This window comes from Phodopus roborovskii, unplaced genomic scaffold, assembly GCF_943737965.1.
Source record: "Phodopus roborovskii unplaced genomic scaffold, PHOROB, whole genome shotgun sequence".
NCBI classification, from domain to species: domain Eukaryota; kingdom Metazoa; phylum Chordata; class Mammalia; order Rodentia; family Cricetidae; genus Phodopus; species Phodopus roborovskii.
Genome location: NW_026126517.1, coordinates 16,680,013 through 16,698,422, shown reverse-complemented (window position 1 = coordinate 16,698,422; position 18,410 = coordinate 16,680,013). Strand labels below are relative to the sequence as shown.

At 37.6% G+C, this 18,410-nt stretch overlaps 1 protein-coding gene across 1 annotated transcript; it reads left to right on the top strand.

Moving 5' to 3' along the window:
• LOC127231356 (olfactory receptor 8B3-like) lies at positions 1-922 on the top strand. Its single transcript, XM_051196897.1, is given in 2 exon segments — positions 1-533; positions 535-922. Coding segments are annotated over 2 exon segments (921 nt in total).
• Positions 923-18,410: the final 17,488 nt, after the last annotated feature.

Below are 18,410 nucleotides of genomic sequence, written 5' to 3'. Positions count from 1 at the left end.
ATGGACTTGGTAAATATCTCTATGGTGACTGAATTCATTCTGGTAGGATTAACAGACCAGCCTGAACTCCAAATACCCCTGTTTTTTCTGGTTCTAGCAATGTATCTATTCACTGCATTGGGAAATTTGTGTTTGATCATTCTAATTGTGCTGAATTCTAACCTCCACACTCCTATGTACTTTTTTCTCTTTAACTTGTCCTTTATAGACTTTTGCTATTGTTCTGTGTTCACCCCCCAAATGCTGATGAACTTTCTATTAAGGAAGAACATCATTTCTTACGTGGAATGTATGATCCAAGTTTATTTCTTTTGCTTCTTTGCTGTTTCTGAGTGTTATGTGTTGACTTCAATGGCCTATGATCGCTACATGGCAATCTGTAATCCACTGTTGTATAATGTTGTCATTTCTCCTAAATTATGCTTGAGCCTTATGCTTAGTTCCTACTTTATTGCATTTTGTAATGCTGTGGCTCACAATGTATGCATGCTGAGACTGACCTTCTGTGATGCCAACATTATCAACCACTACTTCTCCTTTGCTCCAGCTCTCCTGCACAAGCACTTATGTCAACAAGCTTGTAATTTTTGTTTTTGCGAGCATCAACATCATTGTCCCTACTCCAACTATCTTTGTCTCCTATGGTTTCATCCTTTCCAGCATCTTTCACATTAGTTCCTCTGAGGGCAGTTCCAAAGCCTTCAGCACCTGTAGCTCCCACATCATTGCTGTTTCTCTGTCCTTTGGTTCAGGTGCACTTGTGTATTTCAAACCCTCCTCAGTTGGGTCTCTGAATGAAGGAAAAATCTCTTCTATCTTTTACACCAATGTGGTTCCCATGTTGAATCCCTTGATCTATAGCTTGAGGAACAAAGATATTAAAGTTGCCCTGATGAAAAGCCTGAGCAATAGGAACTTTTGATTATATGTGGTTAATTATATGTGATTCCTAATTTGGGCACAAAATAGTTTCTATTTATGGAAAATCTTCGGCAAAAGAATTTACTTCTTTTTTTCTAGAAAACATTCTAATTTTTTATTTTTATGGTCTTTTTTTAAATTTTCATAGGCAGAGACCCTTGTCTAAATTATAAAAACTAATATGCTCCCTTTTTAATCACAAAAAGAAATTTTAGTCCTCTAGATATTTTTTAATATTTTCATTGTTTTTGTCACTTTCAACATTTTCTATTCTATTTATTTAAAAAATAATGTTACTAAAAGGGCTTGCCTATTATGTCCATTTATTACAAATTTATTTTTTGCCTCTTATAAACAAAAGTAGATCTTCAAAATGACAAATGAAGTAACATTAGGATGCTGTTATCTACTGTATGTAGGTTTCTCATTTTGAATGTTTGTCTTTGAATGTGTAATTCAAACATTTGATTCTGTTCTTTTCTACACATCTTCCATTGGAAAGCAACCTAACAACATATCTTTTTCAGCTGTCAATGTGACAAATATGATTTATTGGTAATCAATAGCTTAATTAAAAGTGTAGAAATAACTAATGGTTCCAGGTTTCAAGCATACTATTAGTTCACATAGATTTTGCATATTTTTACTGTTATTATTTACAAAATATTAACATAAAGAGTATATTTTGAATTTGAAACTTTATTGTTTGTCTGGGGGGGTACACATGTGTCTAGTTTTTCAGTGGTTACTTTATTTTGAATTGTTTTTGGTTTATTTGCAGTAAGAAGTAGAGTTAATCTACAAAATCAAAAATAGAATAATATGTATGTTTTTTTTTGTCTTAGTAAGTAAATAAAAAATATGTGACCGAAACAGGGCCAACAAAAGTTGTTAAGTGGGGAGACAAGAAGACATACAGTGAATAAATAGGAGTCTTTCATTGCAAAGAATCACGGTGGTGTCTGAAAATCATATTACTGTCTGAATCTTAACTTTCTATTGTATAGCAGTGTATCTATTTCCTTGCTGTATTAATATCGCATTATTTTTCATACTCACAATGACTGTACATTAGTAGTGTTTTGAGTAATGAAGATTGTTTTATTGGGAAATCAAGACAGGCTGTGTTTGTTGGGTTCAAGTAGCATGAGGAAGGAAGGTCAAGGAATAAAGAGCACACTAATTAGGAAGAAAGTTTTAGACAGTGAATGTAGGCAGTGGAAACCTCTTTCTATGTCTTATTTTATCTTTTCTGGAACTAGATAGAAATAGTGTGAGGACTGAAACATCTCTCAGTGATGGGAATAGGTTAAAAAACAAAACTCAAAATAATTGACAATAAAGAAAAAGTCAACCTAAAGGAAGATCTAGAAACCAGAAAAATCATTCCATTGTGGTTAACTTTCATTTAGGATTACCAACAGGGAATTTTCTGTTAAATGAGTAAAACACCACCAAAATGGAATGTGCTGCCACAATAACATTATCAAGGGCAAATGGTATTTCTACATATCCCATGAAGAACTGGCTTTTTCTCTTCTGTAAGTCAACAAGATCAGATGAAGTGTTCATTGTCAGAAGTCATTTTAATCTATTCACCTGAAACATAAAATACTGCAATAATGGTGATATAACATTTCTTTTTAGATAAAGCCCCTCCACTGTGTGGGAGGACAGTGGAGTCCTGTGCATTTTTAAAAACAAATCTCTCCCTATCTAAGGGGAATGATCACATTTCATATATAGGTTTAACATTATGAACAATAGTAAAACAAATTTATGGTCCAAATGCCTATAACATCTGGCAGACATGACTGTGTACACTTCTGCAGAACTCACATTTGCCAGAGTTTGTTGCAGTGAGATGTAATAGGACAGGTCAAGATGAAACACATACCTTTCTAAGACAAATTGTGCACTTTCCTTCTTTTCTTTGTCCTTATTTGGGCAATATGGAGATATTGAGGTTTCATATAGGTGCATGCACCTGTAAAGGAGGCCTGAAAGTTGTTTCAACATAGGATAAAAGGTTGTTGGATAGAATGATCATCAAAAGGCATATGAATGGTCTTTGGGAGCCCATTCCACATAGAAGGATACTCTCTCACCTAGATGAGTTGGGGAGGGCTTACGCCCTGCTCCAAATGATATGACAGACTTTGAAAATTTCCCAGGGAAGCCTTCACTTTCCCTGGGGAACAAAAAGGCGGTGGGATGGGGGTTGGTGGAGGGACAGGGGAGGAGGAGAGGGTGAGGGAACTGGGATTGACATGTAAAACAAGCATAAAAAAGGTATGTGAATCCATGCTTAATAGGGAAAGGACTCAGTAGGTCAAGGCCAGCATGAGTAACTTAGCAAACTACATAAGAAAAAAACTGAGGAAAAACTGTTATTGATGAGTGCTCACTCACATAATATGTGTTATTCCTTGGAGTAAAATCTGCCTATCACAAAAAAGTAAGGGGAGTACATAAGCAGGTTACCATTATAAACTGCCCATTTCATCAAAACTTTCTATATTCCATGCTTTTATATAACCATTATAATATCTATATACACACACCTATATACATCCATAGCTTGATTTTCTCAATTAAATGTTAGAAATCTATGATTGGAAGTTATTTATATGAACAGAGAACAACCTTAAACAAAGATACAGGCACACATGTATGCGATCAACTTTTATAATGCAAAATGGATCTCATGGAAGCAAATCTATAGAGACAATGTAAAATTGTAGAGCAATCTGGGCTTATCCTAGGCAGAGACTTCCTGTTCACCACACCTAAGGAGGAATATTCATTTATGTCTATTAAGGGAAGGAAGGCAATGTTCAGTCCAGATGAATACATTTGTGAAGTGTAATAAAATTATTTGTTATTAATGCTGTACAAAGAGAGTATCTTTTTCATTCCATTTGTATAAAACTTCATTTAACCTCTTCTATTATCTCAGTGAAGTCTTCTTCCAAATTCTTCAAATGCTTATTAGTCAACCTCAAGGCTTCATTTCCACTAGTCAGTACCTTACCACTGAGCTGCATCCCCAGTACATTAATTTTCATTTCTATTTACTAACAATTAAAATTAATAATTCTACATACAAGAATGCCAAAGAATAAATTCAGAAGAATTACTGTACTATTCATAATCAAAGACCTAAAATACTTGTACAATAAAAATTTTATAACATTACTAAAAGAAGTTTATGTGTAAATATATAAAAACATCCTTTGTTTATTGCTTAGACCTACCTTGGTTGACAGCTTGGTTTCACAGTCAAACAATACAGGTGCCCTTGCCCTTGCACATCTGTGTGCCTGCACATACTCGTACATTCATATCCACTAGAATATGCACATTCCCACCCTGCAAACAAAAACTAAATACTGATGAATTAACCACAAAGCTGAAAAATTTGTAGAAGTAAACCACAAAAACACTGCTTAAAGAAATTAGTATGATATAACTATCCAGAACCATAGCCTTAACCTTTCTTAACTGCTCAGAAAACACATACTATTATGGTGTCAATAATTTCAATAGAGTCAGTGCTACCCTTATGACATCCCAGTTACATTTTTAATAATAATATTCGTAAGATGAATATGCCAGGGAATCTTGATTATTCCAATTTCCAAATTGCAAAACTCTTCAGAAACCTGATAATCAAAACAATGTGGAATAACAATAAAGGTAGATAATCATAGAAATGGAATAACATGGAGAGACCAAAAGCAAGAGCTCAGATAAAGGTTTAAAAATAAAGGGTTTGAAGAACTTCCTAAGATCATCTGATGGGGGTGGGTGTTTCTCCAATTAGGGTAACTGAATGTAGTCATTAAAAAAATTATATTGAATCCTTACAGACACTGTATATCCCTTACTCCAAGTGGGTCAAATAAACAGAGTCAAGATTTAAAAATAAGAGTGTTTACAAGAAAATGCACTGCAAAAACTTCACAGCCCCACAGGGGGTGTTGACAACTTCTGTTCAATATATGAAAAGCACAGGCAGTTATAGAAAAATAGAGGAATCTCAGCAAGGGGAAAAACTGTCTATTTATGAGGGTTAATACTATCAATATAAGCTGGTTTGTAATCATCTGTGATCCACTTCCTAGTCATGCTGTCCAAGAGTTTCTAGAGTGAGTTAATAGAGCCTGGCTCTAGGGTGCACTATTCCATAGGTTACCTTTCCTGACTGAATAAAAAGGAGAAGTTAAGCTGAGAAGCAGCAGTCCTCTCTCATTCCTGAGTGGACACAGGGTGACAAGCTACATATCACTCTGCCCCCTCGATTCCTGACACTCTTTACCTTGGTCTGTGAGCCAAATATAAACCTCCTTTTCTTTAAGGTGTCATTACCATGTATTTTGTCACAGCAATTAGAAAGTAGCTGCTATTGCACTGAACAGAAGAAAATATTTTAAAATCACAGAATATAAAGAATTGTCAAACCAAACAATGACAACCTGCTAATGAAAAGAGCCATGGATTGTGCATACATGTCTACAAAGAAAGTTGCTAATATTCCATAAACAGCTTAACAGCGCTCACCATAATTAGTCACTAGGAACATTTAAAACAAAGGTACCATCAAATGCCAATTCTTCAAAGCTTGGTTAAAAAAAAACCTATGTTATTAAAATATTTTAAATGGCATATTCTGTAGGTCTCTGAAATGTTTGAAAATAACTTGTCTTTCCAAAACATACCTCTGTTTGACCTTGAAAACATACCTAATGTGACTTCAAGTTTGATTGTTAATAGGTGACTAATTACTCACATACATTTCCTTATTATCTTTTTTTAATTATTATTATTTTTACATGTCAATCCAAGTTCCCTCTCCCTCCCTCTCTCCCTCTTTCTCTCTCTCACGCCTTCCCTACCTTTTACCCTTTCTCCCTCCTCACATGCACCCTGACCACACTCCCCTCCCATCCCTCCACTCCCATTCACATTTAGGGCTATGCTATCAAGGTGGGGTCATGTAAATCTGTTAAGTCATTTGAAGTAGGGACCTGAACTTCTCTACTGTCTCTAGATTAAGGTTGTATCCCTCCATGGGGGATGTGTCCATGAGGTCCTTTTGTGCACCAGGAATATATCCTGGCTCCTCTGTCTGAGGTCGATTACTCTGCTCAGTCCTTCTAGCTGAGACACATATTCAGGGGGTCTGAGTCAGTCCCATGCTGGATTCCAAGCTATCAGTCTGGGGGGCCCATTAGCTCCTCCTTGTTCAGGTCAGTGTTTCTGTAACCTGGGCATTTCCTTATTATCTTATATAGTTAGTAATAATATCTTTCAAGAATTAGAAATTTGCATTACATAGATAGATGAGCTGTGTAGGTAAGGTTAATACCTTGAACAAGACTGGAAAGTGATGTAAAATATATCTCAACAGGACCTCCAAAGCAGGGCCTCTGCTAAAGAAAGAGTCCTCAGGCAGAGAGTGCCAGTTCCCACTGAGATCAGACTACCAGTGCAGAAACATCCTGAGTACCAGCCTCTGTCCTCTTCTGCCAGCCATTGGCTAGAGGTGAGTCTGTGCCCAATTGGGGTAGTCTCTCCCCTACAATCCCCCCCCCCGAACTCCCTGGGTTGGCCCCTGATCCCCCTGGTCCTGTGTCCTGTCCCCATCAAGAGCACCATTGGAGCTCTGATACACCCCTACCCATCCCCACCATGAGACTGCCCCCCCACCCTGTGCCCTACCCTGCCCACTGTCCCTCTGCTCTGGTTGAGCACTGGGACAGAGGGTTGAGCCAACAGTCCACATTACTTCGAGAACTTCTCAGGGACTTTCCGGAGCAACTCTGAACAAGGAAACCTGCCTATCCATGCAGGACCACATGCTTGGTCTCTAACCCCCACCTCCAGTCCTCTGCTGGACTCCCAGGCCCCTCCCAGAGATCCGCATATCTCGGCAGGTCCACTCTGAGTTCCCACCAGCAAGATCCTTGACTGCCAAAGCAGAGCCTCTGCTAAAGAAAGAGGCCTCAGGCAGAGAGTGCCAGTTCCCACTGAGATCCCACTACCAGTGCAGAAACATCCCAAGTAACAGTCCAAATTTTATCCTCTTCGCCAGCCATTGGCTAGAGTAATTGGCTAAAGTCCACACTACTTTTGGGGACTTCTCTGAGCGAATCAGAACACAAGAGACCTACCTATCCACATGGGACCACCTGTAATTTCCACCTGCTTGGTCTCTGACTCCAGCTCCAGTCCTGTGCTGGAGCTTCGGGCCCCTCCCAGAGACCCGCCTATCTCTGCTGGACCACTCTGAGTTTCTGCAGGCATCTTCTACTGGACTCTCATACCTGACCTCATCCCTGTCTGCAGACAGACCTTCTATAGAGCTTTGACCACCCAGAGCTACAGATATTAAACATCTGACCCACATAAGCACACCAAGAAAGTACCATAGAGAGAGGGGGAGACCCCACCAACACCTACTGGAAGAAGCTGTGGGAAGACAGCAATACAAGAAAACACCTAACAACAGAAAGGGAAGCATGACACCACCAGAATCTAGGGAATCTACACCAACTAGATCAGAACACAACAACAAAGCAGAGGAAGCAGAAGGGAACGACTTAAAAATTACCATCATAAAAATGATAGAGACCCTCAAAGAAGATGTGAGAAAATCCCTTAAAGAAATGGAGGAAAAAAAACAAACAAAAAAGTGGAAGAAAAAAACAAATTCCTTAAGGAAAGTACAGAAAGTACAGAAAGCCAAGAAAAAAAAAAAATGAAGCATGTGAAGAAAATGGCTCAACACTTGAAAACTGAAATAGAGAAAATAAAGGCAACACAAAATGAAGGAATGCTGGAAAAAGAAAAACTGGGCAAAAAATCAGCAACTACAGACACAAGCATTACCAACAGAATTCAAGAGATCGAAGAGAATCTCAGGCACAGAAGATAAACTAGAAGAAATAGATTCATAGACCAGAGAAAATCATAAATCCAACAAATCCCTAACACAAAACATCCAGGAAATGTGAGACACCATGAAAAGGCCAATCTAAGAATAATAGGCATAGAGGAAGGTGCTGAAGCCCAGCTCAAAGGTGCCGAAAACATATTCAACAAAATCATTGAGGAAAACTTTCCCAATCTGAAGAAGGACATGCCCATGAAAGTACAAGAAGCATAACAAACCCCAAATAGGCTGGACCAAGGAAAAAAGACCCCTCGACATATAATAATCAAAACACCTAGCATACAGAATAAAGAAAGAATATTAAGAGCAGTGAAGGAGAAAGGACATATGAAGACAGACCTATCAAAATTACAACTGACATCTCCATGGAAACCCTCAAGGCCAGAGGGTCATGGATAGATGTTCTACATGTATTAAGAGAACATGGAAGCCAGCCCAGGCTACTATAACCAGCAAAATTCTCAATCACTATACATGGAGAAAATAAGATATTTAATGACAAAACTAGATTTTCCCAATAAGTATCCAAAAATCCAGCCCTACAGAAAGTATTGGAAGGAAAACTCCAACTCAAGTAAGGTAACTACACTCACAAAAATGTAGGCAATGGATAATCCAACTACATCACAAACCAAGGGTAAAGCAGAACTAATATTCACAATACCACTGCCAACAACAAACCTAAATCAAACAAGCATCAACAATCAATGGTCCTTACTCACCCTCAACATAAATGGTCTTAACTCACCTATAAAAAGACACAAGCTAACAGAATAGATACAAAGACAGAATCCATCCATCTGCTGCATACAAGAAACACATCTAAGCTTCAAAGATAGACATTACCTCAGGGTAAAGGGTTGAGAAAAGATTTTCCAATCATATAGAACCAAGAAGCAAGCAGGCATGGTTATCCTAATATCTAACAAGTCACATACAAACCAAAATTAATCAAATGAAATGAAGACAGTCAATTCATATTCATCGCTGGAGAAATCCATCAACACAAAGTCTCAGTTCTGAACATCTGTGCCCTAATACAAAAGCATCCACATTCATAAAAGAAACACTACTAAAATTCAGAGCTCATATAAAACCTCACACACTTATAGTGGGAGACTTCAATACACCACTCTCAACACTAGACAGGACCACAAATCAGAAACTCAACAAAGAAACAAAAGAACTAACAGAAGTTATGTCTCAACTGGGGTTAACAGACATCTATAGAACATTCCATCCAAATACAAAACAATATATCTTCTTCTCTGCTCCACATGGAATCTTCTCTGAAATCAACCACATACTAGGTGGCATAACAAACCTCAACAGATACAAGAGAATAGGAATAGTCCCCTGTATCTTATCAGACCACCATGCTTTAAAATTGGAATTCAACAACAACACAAATAGCAGAAAACCTGCAAACTCATGGAAACTGAACAATGTGCAATTGCACCACTCCTGGGTCAAAGAAGAGATAAAGAAATTAAGGACTTTCTAATATTCAACGAGAATGAGGACACAACATAACCGAACTTATAGGACATCTTGAAAGCAGTGCTACGAGGGTAGTTCATTGCACTAAGTGCGCATATGAAGAAAACAGAGCATAGTCACATAAGAGAATTAACAGTGCAACTGAAAACCTTAGAACAGAGAGAAGCAAACTGACTCCGTAGGAGTAGATGCCAGGAAATAATCAACTTGAGAGCTGAAATCAACAAAATAGAAACTAGGAAAACAATAAAAAAATAAAATAAAAAATCAACGAAGACTTGGTTTTTTGAGAAAATCTACAAGATAGGAAAACTTTATCCAAATTAACAAAAAAGCAAAGAGAGAACATGTAAATTAACAAAATCATAAATGAAAAGGGGAACATAACAATGGACACAGAGAAAATCCAGACAATTTTCAGGTCATACTTTGAAAATCTGTATTCTACAAAAATTGAAAATTCAAAGAAAATGGACAAATTTCTGGGTAACTAGCACTTACCAAAATTAAATCAAGGACAGACAAACAACTTAAATAGGCCTATAACCCACAATGAAATAGAAGCAGTCATTGAAAGCCTTCCAATCAAAAAAAGTCCAGGACCAGATGGATTCAGTGCAGAATTCTACCAGACATTCAAGGAAGAACTAATACAGCTACTCCTCAAATTGTTCCACAAAATAGAAACAGAAGATTCATTGCAAAACTCTTTTTACAAGGCCACAATAACTGTGGTACCCAAGCCTCACAATGACACAACTAAGGAAGAAAACTACAAACCAATATCCCTGATGAACAGCGATGCAAAAATACTCAATAAAATACTGGAAAACTGAATTCAAGAATACATCAGAGAAATCATCCACCATGACCATGTAGGCTTCATCCCGACTGGAATGCAGGGATGGTTTAACATATGAAAATCTATCAACGTGATCCACCATATAAACAAACTGAAAAAGAAAAACCATATGATTATCTCCCTAGATGCTGAAAAAGCCTTCGACAAAATTCAACACCCTTTCATGATAAAGGTCTTGGAGATGTCAGGGATAACAGGAACATACCTAAACATAATAAGAGCAATATACAGCAAACGAACTGCCAACATCAAACTGAATGGAGAGAAACTTTAGCCAATTCCTCTAAAATCAGAAACATGACAAGTCTGCCCTCTCTCTGTATCTCTTTCAATATCGTACTTGAAGTTCTAACTAATGCTATAAGACAACAAAAGGAGATTAAGGGGATACAAATTGGAAGAAAAGAAGTCAAACTGTCTCTATTCACAGATGATATGATAGTTTACATAAGTGACCCAATAAACTCTACCAGGGAAGCTCTACAACTGATAAACACCTTCAGCAAAATAGCAGGATACAAGATAAACTCAAGAAAATCAGTAGCCCTACTTTTTTCAGACAACCAAGAGACAGAGAAAGAAATCAGAGAAACATCGCCCATTACAATAGCCACAAGCAACATAAAGTATCTTGGTGTAATGCTTACCTAACAAGCAAAAGACCTATGTAATAAGAACTTTGTGGCTCTAAAGAAAGAAATTAAAGAAGATACCAGAAAATGGTAGATATCCCATGTTCTTGGATAGGTAGGATAAACATAGTAATAATGGTAAACTTGCCAAAAGCAATCTTCAGATTCAATGCAACTCCCATTAAAATCCCACAAAAATTCTTCACTGACCTTGAAAGGATAATAATCAATTTTATATGGAAAAACAAAAGACCCAGGATAGCAAAAACAACCTTATACAATATAAGAACTTCAGGAGGCATCACCGTTCCTGATTTAAGCTCTACTACAGAGCTATAGTTCTGAAAACAGCCTGGTATTGGCATCAAAATAGACAGGTAGACCAATGGAATCAATTGAAAATCCTGACGTTAACCCACACACCTATGAACACCTGATTTTCGACAAAACAGCTAAAATTATACAATGGGGTGAGGACAGCATCTTCAACAAATGGTGCTAGCACAATTGGATGAGGGTGTGTAGAAGACAGCACATAGACCCATGTCTGTCACCATGCACAAAATTCAAGTCCAAATTGATCAAAGACCTCAAAATCAATCCAGCCACATTGAACATCTTAAAAGAGAAAGTAGGATGTAACCTTGAACAAATTGTTATAAGAGATTTCTTCCTGAACATAACTCCAGGGGCACAGACACTCAGAGAAAAAATTAACAAATGGGAACTCTTCAAACTTAGAAGCTTCTGTAAGGCAAAGGACACAGTGGACAATACAAAACGGCAGTCCACAGACTGGGAAAAAATATTCACCAATCCTATATCCGACAAAGGGCTGATCTTCAAAATAAACAAAGAACTCAAGAAACTAGTCAACAAAACACCAAATAACCCTATTAAAAAATGGGGTACAGAACTGAAGAAAGAAATCTCAATAGAGGAAATCAAAAAGACTAAAGACACTTAAGAAAATGCTCCACATCCTTAGCTATCAGGGAAATGCAAATCAAAACAACTTAGAGATACCATCTTACCCCTGCCAGAATGGCTAAAATTAGAAACACCAATGATGACTTATGTTGGAGAGGATGTGGAGAAAGGGGAACACTCCTCCACTGCTGGTGGGAGTGCAAACTCATACAGCCATTTTGGAGATCAGTATGGCGGTTCCTCAGGAAAATGGGAATTAGTTTACCACAGGACCCGGCAATCCCCCTCTTAGGCATATACCCAAATGATCCACATCCATGCAACAAAGACATCTGTTCAACTATGTTCATAGCAGCACTATTTGTAATAGCAAGAACCTGGAAGCAACCTAGATGCCTCTCAATTGAAGAATGGATAATGAAGATGTGGTGCATCTACACAATGGAATACTAATCTGCAGAAAAAATAATGGTATCTTGAAATTCGCAGGCAAGTTGATGGCACTTGAAGAAACCATCCTGAATGAGGTAACCCTGTCACAAAAAGAGGAACATAGTATGTACTCACTCTTATATGGATTTTAGACCTAGAGCAAAGGATCACCAGCCTATAATTATTATCACCAGAGGAACTAGGATACAAGGTGTATTCTAAGACATTCATATATAGTCCCTCACAGAAGGGGGAAGGGACAAGTCCCACAGAGCACAGCGGAAATGGGGGGGGGGGCAGTGAATGGAGAGAGAAGTAGGAGAAAATGAGGGGGAGGAAAGGAAAACAGGTGTGATTAGGAAGATTGAGCCGGGTTAGGAATAGAAGATGAGAGAGAGAGAGAGAGAGAGAGAGAGAGAGAGAGAGAGAGAGTGAGAGAGAGAGGTAAGGAGGGAGGGAGGGAGGGAGAGAACATAAAAGAGGGAGTCAATATTGGTTTGAAGATAAAATTGAAAACAAACAAGATTCTAGGGAACTACAAGACTGCAGCCAAGTAACAATTTGAACTTCCATGGAAAGGGTACCATAAATGCTCTTCCTGGATAGTGAGATCAATAACTATGTTATCTATGGAGTCCTCATCTAATACCTGTTGGAAACCGGAGTAAACACCTATACATAAACAGTGATTTGAACTAGCCCAGATGCAGATGGAGAGGACAAGGCTGCAGAAACACATAGAGTCATCTTACCTGAATAAGGAGGAGCTAATTGGCCCCCAGACTGATAGCTGGGAAGCCAGCATGGGACTGACTCAGGCCCCCCTGAATATGGGTCTCAGCCAGAATGACTGCTCAGTATATGGGACCTCAGACAGTGGAGCCAGGATGTATCCCTGGTGTACAAAAGGACCTTGCAAACACATCCCCCATGGAGGGATAACTGCCTTAACCTGGAGACAGGAGAGAAGCCCTAGTTCCTACCTCACATGACCTGTAAGATCTACATGACCCCCAACTGGATGGTATTCCCCTACATATGGAATTGGAGTGGAGGCATGGGAGGTGAGGGTGGTTAGGGTGCATGTGAGAGGGCAGAGAGGGTAAAAGTAAGTGAGTGAGTGAGGGAGGGAGGGAGGGAGGGAGAGGGATCTGGGATCGACATGTAAAATAATAAATTAAAAATAAATAAAAATAAATAAATAAATGCTTTTACTCCAAAATTTAAGTTCTAGGACAAGTTACAGGGGAAAAGGATTTCTATTTTTGTTTCCACAGAAAATGAAAAGCTGTGGATTCCTTCCAGACTGGTTTGATCAAGCCAGACTGCCTGAAACAGAGTACCAGGTGATCCTACATTCAAAACAGCTGGACAAAGCAGCCTTGCAGACTACAGCCAGGATTTCTGCATCTTCTTAGAATCCCCTATGACAGTGCCCCTTACCAGCCAGAAGTAGTTTGGAAAGAATGATGCCCAAATTCCCAAATATTGTCTATAAATGTTTGTTTTCATTTAAATGGACTTGGTTTAAAAAAAATTTATGAAATGAAAAAAAATATATTTAACAAATTAATCTCAAATTTGTATCAATATATATATATATATGTGTGTGTGAGTGTGTATACAATATACAAAGTATAATCCAATATAAAATATTTAAAACTATTAGCTGCATTTTAAGGGAAGATTCATTAATCTACCTTTAGTTTTATAATATCTATACTTTTTAGAAATAGATTCAATAATTACCTTTTTTTATCATACCTACATCTTTTTTTGGGGTTGAGGGTTCAAGCTTCAAGCTGAAGATCAGAGAAAGAAAGTCACCTGATGGGATATGTCATTCTGTAAATAGGTTTCTCATACTGGTTAATAATTAAAGCACTGTTGGCCAATAGAAAAGCCATATAGACTGGACTAGGAGACAAGGAGGATTCCAGGAAGTAGTAAGGAGGTGTCAACATAGACAGACTGAGGATGAAACCACGTGGAAATACTTAGATTAATAGAAACGGGTTAATAATTGAGATGGAGCTATTGGATAAGAAACTAGTACCTGGCCAACAGCATTTATACCTAATACAGGGTCTCTGTGTGTTAACTGGGGCTGGCGCTGAGGCGGGTCCAGGCTGGCAGGAAAACCTACTCATAACAGTCACTAGTCCCTAGCTCTTACCTCAGCTCAGACAAAAGGGGAGATTCTGACTGTTCCCTACTTCACTGCTCCTTAGATTCACTCAGACTGCTGTCTCTCCTCAACATAGCTAGAGACTAATTTTCAGACTGAGTGCCAGCTCTGAGACCCTGTTCCTGTCTTATATACCTCCCTAATGCTGGTATTAAAGGTGTGTGATCCCAAGTGTTGAGATAATCTTTGTGTGATCAGAATCAATTTTGTGTAGTCAATATGACCTTGGACTAACAGAGATACATCTACCTCTTAATACTGAGTTCTGGGATTAAATGTGTGTGCCACCACTGCTCACTCAGCTTCTGTATCTTGTGGCAGACTTTGCTTTTTGAATCTCAAGGCAAGCTTTAAAAAATCATAATTATCAGCCCAATATTAAGAAAGACATTTTTGCTTTTCCTTTATCTTTATGAAGTTCACAGTTTCTCTGGAAAGGAGAATGGTTCTGCAATTGATCAAGGAGTATAAAAGAAACCTGAACTTCAGTCTCTGATGTGGATTTTTCATTTTTGTTCATAGAGTATCACTGGGAATGCAAGTCAGATTGATGTCTTGCCTACTTTGTATACATTCTTTATTCTAGTATAAATGTCTTCCTAGACCATCTATATCCCATAAGAACTGTCAGATACATTACAGATTGCATACACACATTTTGTTTTATGTTTGTATTAGGAAACAACTCTATCAGTCTATGCAGGGTTGCTAACATTCAGTTAATGTGACTAACAGATACTGATGCTGGAAGAGGCCAATGATTTAATGATAATCCAGTAGATAAATTGTAAAGTTTACTATTAGTTCCCAATTTCAAGTTGTCTATTAGTACAAATATATATTCTTTATTCATGTTACCAATTTAAAAATGGAACTTTTGTCTTGTAGGTATAATTCTGAACTAAGATGAACAAATATAAATTAAACTGGAAAGCGTCTGTAAAGCAAAGGAAACATTCAGCTGGACAAAGTGCCAGCCTATGGAATGGGAAAATATTTTTATCAAGTTTCTATCCAATAGAGATCTAATATCCAAAATATATGAAGAATTAAAAAACAAAAAATAAATTTAAATATGGGGTATAAATCAAAACAAAGAATTCTCAACAGAGTTAAATCAAATGACTAAGAAACACTTTTTAAAATGTTCAATACCCTTAGTCATCAGGGAAATACACATAAAAACTACTTTGAGATTACTATCTTATATCTGTCAGAATGGCTAAGATTGAAAAAAAAAACAAAACCAAAAAAACAAAATAAAACAAAACAAAAAAAAAAACCAAAAAAACAAACAAACAAACAACAACAACAAAAAAAAAACAAGTAACAGTTCAAGCTGTAAAGGATGTGGAGCAAGGAGAACACTCCTCCTTTGCTAGTGGGAGTACAAATTTTATAGCTACTTTGGAAATTAATATGGTGTTTTATCAGAAAATTGAGAATTTATCTACCTCAAGTCTGATTGATATCAGTCTTGGGCATATACCCATAGGCCATTCTGTCTTACCACAAGGACACTTTCTCATCTACATTCACAGTAACTTTATTCATAATAGCCATTAGCTAGAAACAACCTGTATGTCTCTCAACCAAAGAATAGATAATGAAAATGTGGTACATTCCTCTTCCCTTTATTTAGAAAGACTTTCAGAGCTCAGCCTTGTGATTGGTTGTGTATCTCTGAATCTGCATGCATCAGTAACTAGATAGAATATCTCTGAAGACAATTAGGGTAGTAACCAATCTGATTACAGTAGATAGTAAGTTCAGGTACCCTCTCTAGTAGTGCTAGGAGTCTTATCTGGGGTTATCCTTGTAGACTCCTGGGGGTTTCTCTGGTACCAGGTTTTATCCTAACTCCAAGGGAAAAGGGGTAGATGGGAAGCAGAGGTGGGAAAGCGGGTCCTATTTGGAAGATAAGAGGGAGGGGAAAACTAAAATAAAATAAATTAAAGATTAATTATGGTAAACACAATACATAAAATGTGGTATATTTACATAGTGGAGTATCACTTAGAGATTAAAAAAGTGACATCATGAAATTTTCAAACAAAAAATGGATGAAAGTAGAAATAAAAACCAGCCTGACAGAAGAAAAAGTGGCATGTAGCCTTGAATACATTGGCACAGATGACCTTTTCCTAAATATAACACCAGTATCAAAGGCCCTGCGAGCAACGATCAATAAATGAAACTTCCTGAAACTGAGAAGCTGCTGTAGGGCAAAGGATGTGGTAAGTAAGACAAAACAGCAGCCTACAGAATGGAAAAAGCTCTTTACCAACCCCACATCTGACAGAGAGCTGATCTCCAAAATATACAAGAACTCAAGAAACTAGACACCAAAATACCAAATAATGCAATTAAAAATGGGTTACAGATCTAATAAGAGAATTCTCAACAGAAGAAACTTAAATGGCTAACACACACACACACACACACACACACACACATTTACTTATGAGCAGAAATTGGCTCTTAAATAAATGACAATTATGCTACAATCCACAGACTCAGACAGGTTCAGTAATGAGAAGGGTTATAAGTAGAAGCATGAAAGGAAAGTTAAAGGAAAATAAAATAGATTCTACAAGTGGACCAGAGTGGGTAGGGATGGGAGCAGGAGGAAGCAGGTGGAGGGGGAGACATAGATGGAATCTATGGACCTTTCAGGGATACTGTGTAAACCAGGTGAGGTACAGTATTCCTGGAATCCATGAGGATGACCATATTAAGAATACCTAGTAAGGAAGGATAAGGAGTCTAAATTGGCCATCTTTGTAGTCAGGTAGGCATTTGCTGTAGTGGCTTGATTACAGTCCTTTGAGTTTTTGGACAAGTAGGTCCATGAAATCCCTAAATAGCTTAAGCTGATGTTAGGACAGAATATCACTCTCTGAAAGCTGACAGGAATGCTCTGCTAATGAGGACAACACCCACACAGCTCATTTTACATAAAAAGGTCAAATTGGTCCCAGAATAACCAGGAACCAGAAACCCAGAGATTTGTGGCAGAACCAAAATGATTGAAAAAAAAAAACAATTAAATGATTCCTAATAGGATTCTGCTATACACATAGATCAGTGCCTTGTCAGTGGTCATCAGAGAGGCTTCCCCTGAAAGAAGATGAGGCAGAAACTCACAGCCAGGCATTCTCCAATTAGAGAGTCTAAATTAGAGGTATCCATTGGATTCCTAACCTTAGAGACCAGGACCCTGTGGTACAGGGGGAGGAAAGACTATAGAAGTCATAGGGGATGGAGGACACCAAGAAAATATATCCCATTGACAAAAACGAGTCAGTGCTCACATGGGCTTACAAAGAATGAGGCAGCAAGCTAGAGGCCTTCAGATTTCTTTACCTTTATATGTTATGCTTGATGTTTGTTTAGGACTCCTTGTAGTGGGAAACTATATCTCTAACTTCTTTGACTGCTCTTGAGACTCATTTCTTCCTTGCCTAGCCTTGATAAGAGGGCTTTTGCTTTGTTTTATTGTATGATGTTTTGTCCTGTCTGGCTTGTGCTTTTATGAAAAGGAATGGAAGGAGGGTAGTTATAAAGAGATGGAGATGTAGAGGGGATGGGGGAGTCAAGAAGATTTGAAGGAGGGGAAACTGTAGTCTAGATGCATTATATGAGAAGAGAATCTATTTCCAATGAAAATAAAAAGAATGTATTAGGCAAATATATTCCAAATTTTACAAAAATAAATATTTTAATTTGTAGGTAATTAAGTATAAATGTCAACAAGTACGTGGTACTTGCATGCTCATATACTAATAGTATATAATATGAAAAGGAAATTTTATACATACACACACCAATAAGTCCCAACAGAATAGAAAATTTTGTATAAAATGTCTACCAAATTTTGTTGAAAGAAATTGATAAAACACAAATATATAACATGAAAAGAAATTATATGGAAAGACACCCTCATCCTCATTCATAATTTGGAGAACAATATTTTTAAAACACCTA